General features: G+C 40.2%; 1 protein-coding gene across 1 annotated transcript in view; it reads left to right on the forward strand.

Annotated features, from left to right (window-relative positions):
• The window catches only part of LOC122655278 (protein TIME FOR COFFEE-like), a 30,218-nt gene extending 24,488 nt beyond the window's left edge, over window positions 1-5,730 (forward strand). The window contains exon 15 of the mRNA XM_043849484.1: window positions 5,585-5,730. Within this exon, the coding sequence (XP_043705419.1) occupies window positions 5,585-5,589 (5 nt within the window). The 3' untranslated portion in view covers window positions 5,590-5,730. The remainder of the gene's footprint in view (window positions 1-5,584) is intronic.
• The last annotated feature ends 270 nt before the right edge of the window (window positions 5,731-6,000 follow it).

Raw genomic sequence — 6,000 nt, forward strand, 5'->3', positions numbered from 1 at the left:
GTATCCAGATAGTCTATACCATAGGCCTGGGCATAGCCCTTAGCAATAAGACGGGTCTTCAACTGAGCCACAGACCCATCAGGATTAACTTTCGCTACAAGCTACAAATATCCACTGGCAGCCAATTGTGGACTTACCAGAGGGTACATAAACAAGGTCCCATGTCTGATTTTCCTTTAGCGCAGATAATTCCTCAGTTATAGCAGCCCTCCACCCAAGGTTAGACAAGGCTTCGACAACAGACTTAGGAATAGGATGACTCTCAATAGTGGATAAACAAGCAACACAATTAGAGGACAAACCAGAATATGACACAAAGTTAGAGATAGGATGCTGGGTACAACTCTGAACACCCTTACGAAAAGCAATAGGAACATCTAAATCAGAAATAATAGGAGCGGGAGGCGAAGAGGAAGTACCTATTGGAGGATCCGGATCTGGAGGCGAAGAAGACGTGGTAGAGATAGCGAATCGTTTGCTATATGTGTCAAAGGTTGAAATGCGAGGTATCGGCTCGTCAGATGAGTGACGATGAAACACAGCAGGTGGCTGAGCCCATAGTTGTCACGGCGTCATGGCGATCCAAGTCGGTGGAGGGGTGTCACATCGATATATCGACATGTCGCCCGCCATGGCGAGCATATCGACCATGTTTTATTTTTTATTTTCTCTATTTTTAATGTGTTAATAGATGTATACTCGAGCCATGTTTTATTTTTTCTCTATTGTTTCTCAAGTTTTAAGGAGAAAATTCAGAAATCGAAGAAGAAATCAAAAGAAATCGAAGAGGGAAAGAAGACAGGAAGAAGAAATCGAAGAGGGAAAGAAGAAATCGAAAGAAATCGAAGAGGGAAAGAAGAAATTGAAGACAAGAAGAAGAAATCGAAGAGGGAAAGAGAGACAGGAAGAAGGAATCAAAGAGGGTCGCCATGGCGTAGGTCGCCATGCAACCCTCTCCAGCGCCAGGACGCCATGACAACTATGGCTGAGCCAGAGGTGGCGCTGCTGGCAAAGGATCCTACAAAGGAGAAGATTGCTCGACAACATAGAGGGGCAGATCATCGTCCAAATCTGAAGAAGGCAGCAAAGACTCAACAATTAGAGTGGACTCAAAGAGTTTGACATCAGCAGTAACAAAGTATTTCTTTAAATCAAAAGAGTAACAACGATAACCCTTTCGAGTTTTAGAATACCCCACAAAAAGACATGTAAGAGCCCTAGGATCCAATTTAGAGCGACCAGGACGATGATCCCTAATAAAACAAACACTCCCAAAAACCCGTAGGGGTAAAGCAAACAAAGGTTGCAAAGGAAACAATAAAGAATATGGAATACTCCCACAAAAAACTGAAGAGGGTAGACAATTAATAAGATAACATGCTGTCAAAATTGCATCAACCCAAAAAATTTTAGCCACTTTCATCTCAAACAAAAGAGAGCGAGTGACCTCCATTAAATGCCTGTTTTTCCTTTCGGCCACACCATTTTGTTGTGGTGTGTCCGCACAAGAGGACTGATGAATAATGCCATGCTGAGCCATAAATGTAGAAAAAGGAGCAGAAAAGTATTCTTTAGCATTATCACTACGAAGAACTTTTAATGAAGTGTGAAACTGATTCTGAATTTCAAGAACAAAAGCACAAAAAATGGAAAATAACTCAGAACGATTCTTTATTAAATAAATCCAGGTAACTCTGGAATAATTATCAACAAATGTAACAAAGTAACGAAAGCCTAACTGAGAAACAACCGGATAAGGGCCCCAAACATCAGAATGAACAAGGGCAAAAAAGTGGGCAGCCTGTGTATTGACTCTAGGGGGATAACTTACACGGTGAAATTTCCCAAACTAACATGACTCACAATCAAGACTAGACAAAGACTTAAAACGATTATCCAAAATTTTCAAACTCTCTAAGGAAGGATGACCCAAACGACAATGAATCTGATTAGGAAGTGCCATACTCGAACATGCCACAGCTGATGTGTCTTCAAGCAGATACAGCCCCCCAGATTCACGGCCTCTACCAATCGTCTTCTTCGACTTGAGATCTTGAAATACACAATAGCCAGGGAAAAAAGTGACAGAACAAATTAAATGGTAAACTTGTGAACAGATAACAAATTAAATGGAAACTTAGGCAAATAAGAAACAAAGGATAATGACAAAGATGAGGTAGCATGCACAGTGCCTGTACCCCGAACCTGAGCTAAAGACCCATCAACTAACACTACATTGGAAGAAGACTCACAAAATGAGGAAAAAATACCTGGAACCCCAGTCATGTGATCCGAAGCATTTGAATCAATGATCCAGGGACGAGAAGTGGATGAGAAGCATGCAGTAGCATTACCTGTCTGAACAAGAGTAGCAGCGGAGAACTGAGATGATTGGGAATTCTGAAACTGAGTAAAGCGCTCATAATCTTCATCAGACATCGTCATAGTCTTACCCTCGGGCTTGGAAGAAGAAGAACCACCCGAATCGCTATTGGCTGAGTTGGCAAATTGAGGTGGCTTACCATGTAGTTTTCAACAAAAGCGCTGAATGTGTCCAGGCTTACCACAAAGCTGACAGGTCCTCACCTGTCCTGAAGTCTCCGACACACCAGTCGTGGGAGCTTTACTAGTGCCAGTCCCACGACCCCGACCACCACCACCACTATTACCTGACCCTCGTGTAGGACCACGGTTTGGTGGAAAAGAAGCAAGAGCAGAATTTTCAGTATTGGTGGGCTCTTGGATGCTCTCACGGAAGCTCGTAAAGCTCGAGAAAAAGTTTCAGAAAGAGTGGTGACCTTATCCCCACCAAGAATTTGAGACCTCACCGACTCAAACTCCTTACGAAGTCCACCCAAAATACCATAACTGCCAGTTGTTCTCGTTGGTTTTGCATTGCTTGCACATCCGATGAGATAGGAAGGACAGAATTCAGCTCCTCATACAAACGTTTGAAGTCAGCAAAATATTGGGTAACATTGAGATTCTTTTAGAAAGCTTGTGACAAGTCATATATACGAGACAGGTTATCTTGTCCAAAGTACAGGACATTCAAATATTTCCATAATTTCTTAGCTGTATCAATATGAGTCACCAAATCTACAATCTGATTTTCCATTAAATTTAGCATCTGGCTCAAAATCTGTGCATCAACAGTGTCCCATGATGTATCTCCATTAGGTTTTGGTTTAGTTAAATGATCCTGTTGATCACAGCCAATCAAAGCTAATCGAACAACCTTCTTCCATTGCTGGAAATTGGATATTCCTTCTAATTTTCGATCAGTAATACGATGAGAAGAAGAAATTTCAGCCATGGTAGTCTTGGTTTCAACCATTCTCACAAACAAGGTAATCGTCGAACCAAGAGACAGCCAACAAATAGATCACCAAATTAAAATAAAAAATCGTGACTCAGTTCCAAAAGCATAAACCAACTCACCATAGAAAAATCACGATTAAATATTGCTGACTTCCATCAAATCACTGCTCAACATTCTTCATTAAAACCACAAAAAATCAGACCTAGTTCTTCATATAATCACGAACTAGTCTCTAGACAAACATAAAAAACAGCATAGGGTGCTGCACCCCTTCCAACGAGAACCTGAAAAGACCTACAAACCAATCAAATTGTCGAAGAAGATTTCAGCCACTGTAGAGCCTCGATCAAAAGAGAACGACTGATCCTTGTAAGTTTAAACCAGTCCCTATCGATCCAGCTCTGATACCATGTAATAAAATAAGAAGAAAGAAGAAGAGAGGAGGAAGAGGAGAGAATTGCTGCAACTTGTTGGGAGTCACAGCCGTAACAGTGACAGCCCTAATTCATTCAATAAAGAATAAGATAGACAATAGACAATAGGGTAAACAGCAAAGGACCAAAACACCCCTGAGGAAGGAATCGTGAATTAGCTCTAGCGCTAATTCACGACTTCCCTCCCCCTTACTACGAAAATTTCTAACAAGCCTATTCCGCGTTCTCCGAGTACGGAAATGCCTCATTCTGGGGAAGAGTCCCAAATTCAAATCTGAAGAGACCGTAGATGGGAGCTGGAAAGGAAAGTATGGTTCAGTTCCTGCAAAGCCACAATCTTGATTCTTTGAAGTCAGATCTACGATGAATGTTCCCTTGTTGTCTCAGTTTCTCTCTCTCTCTCTGGATTTGAAGAGGATGCTCTCCCCAACTTCTTCTCAGCTCCGCTCGCAGTAGGCATATGCTGCGTTCTCTGGCGGGCTACAGCTTGTGGCACTCTTCTTCTTTTTTATTGTAGTGCTCTTTGCTTGCTTGAGCATTTCTGCTGATTCCAGTGAGTTTATCTTCCTTGCGTGCAATGCAATGCAATCCTGTGTATGCATTGCTCATCTCTTACCCAAAGCTTCGTAGGGTTCTTGTTGGAATATGTAATCCAGACTACCGGGGGGGTACTCTGGTCGTTTTGGGGGTAGTTTAATTCTTATGTCATTAGTTTAAGTTGTTGCTCTTATAGAGTCAGCTAGTTAGGGGTAATTATGTCTATTTCAGTCCCTTTGTAACTTTCCCTTCTATTATAAATAGAGGGGCTTACCTATCAATGAATCTAAGTCATTATTTTCTCTCATTCTCTCTTTCTAACCCACGGTTCTGCTAACAGTTCTCTTGTTAATCAATGATTCATAGGGTTTTCTTGTTAATCAATGCTTTATAGGGTTTTCTTGTTCGTCCATTCATTAATAAATATTCATATATTGGAAATGTGGGATGGGGTTTGTTAAACTGTGATTCTATCTGTGGAAGATTGTGGAGTGAGTTCAACCTAATACTTGTGAATTCGTTCAGTGACCTACAACAGTGGGATTTTAATTTGTGGTTGAACATTTGTGAAATGTTTAAGGAAGTTAATGTGGAAATAGCTAGGATTACCAGTGATTTATACAAGTTATTTGGGTCTTTTTTTTTTGGATGATTATGAATAAATTGAAGAAATTAGATAAATATAAAAGCTTTTATGTTTGTCTGTAGAAATGATACAAATATAGTAGCTTGTTTGGAGTGTATCTGATTGTACCTATCAAACCGATTTTTGCATTTGGCTGTCTGATGAAATGCCTGAGCATTCTAAAATCAAGTATGCATTTTGACTTGATATGTATCCAAACAGTGTTCTCATTCTCAGTTAAGACTCTGCGTTCTGAGAATGGGAATGCATCCAAACATAGCCGTAAAAAATATATTAGCTCCAAACAGTAATTCTTAAATGTATTGTTTCCTTCCATGAGACAACTTTTGGGCCTCCATAGGATTTGGGAGAAGCAGAAATTTTTTGAGTCACACTAGATTAATGTAGTCTTAAGTTTGGTTCCCTTGATTGGAATATATTCAGCACAATAGCTGTCTGCTAATTAGGTGCCATGGGCTAGGATATAGGTTGTGAACATGCTTAATTGGGAGATCATAGGCCAGCATGATTGTCCTGTTAGGCATAAGAGCTTGTCTATCACATGATGTGTTCTGTTCTGTTTTTGTTGTTTGTACTCTGGTTCTTTTTTGTCATGTGTATGTAAAGTTGAAATTAACTACTACCTTGTGTGCGCTATTGTTGCAGCATGAGAATTTGGGACAGAAGGTAGTTGGTAGAGGAGAAAAGAACGAAAGAAAAAGAGAATAGGAATGGACATTTCATGCAGAAAGAGTACTGTATCCATGTTTCTTTTCCCCTCCTTGACAAGGGATGCTGGTGGAACTCATTGGTGGTTTCGTCATGACCCTTCACTTTTTTGACCTCTTGAAATTATACATCCACGAGAGATCTCTGGTTCCCTTTCACCAGCACAACCATTTTTGTACCATATTGTAATGGGAAAAGGGCTTTTTTTTTTTTTTTTTTTTTTTAACATCTTTTTTTATTTAGATGTATATTTTTCTCATTTTCATCCCGTAGAAATCATCTGTACATTCTTATTCAAGAATTTGTGGGCCTGCAGGATATAGAATAGTTTTTCCCCCTCAATCGTTTTTTCA

The sequence above is a fragment of the Telopea speciosissima genome, chromosome 3 (genome assembly GCF_018873765.1).
Source record: "Telopea speciosissima isolate NSW1024214 ecotype Mountain lineage chromosome 3, Tspe_v1, whole genome shotgun sequence".
In the NCBI taxonomy this organism is placed as follows: Eukaryota; Viridiplantae; Streptophyta; class Magnoliopsida; order Proteales; family Proteaceae; genus Telopea; species Telopea speciosissima.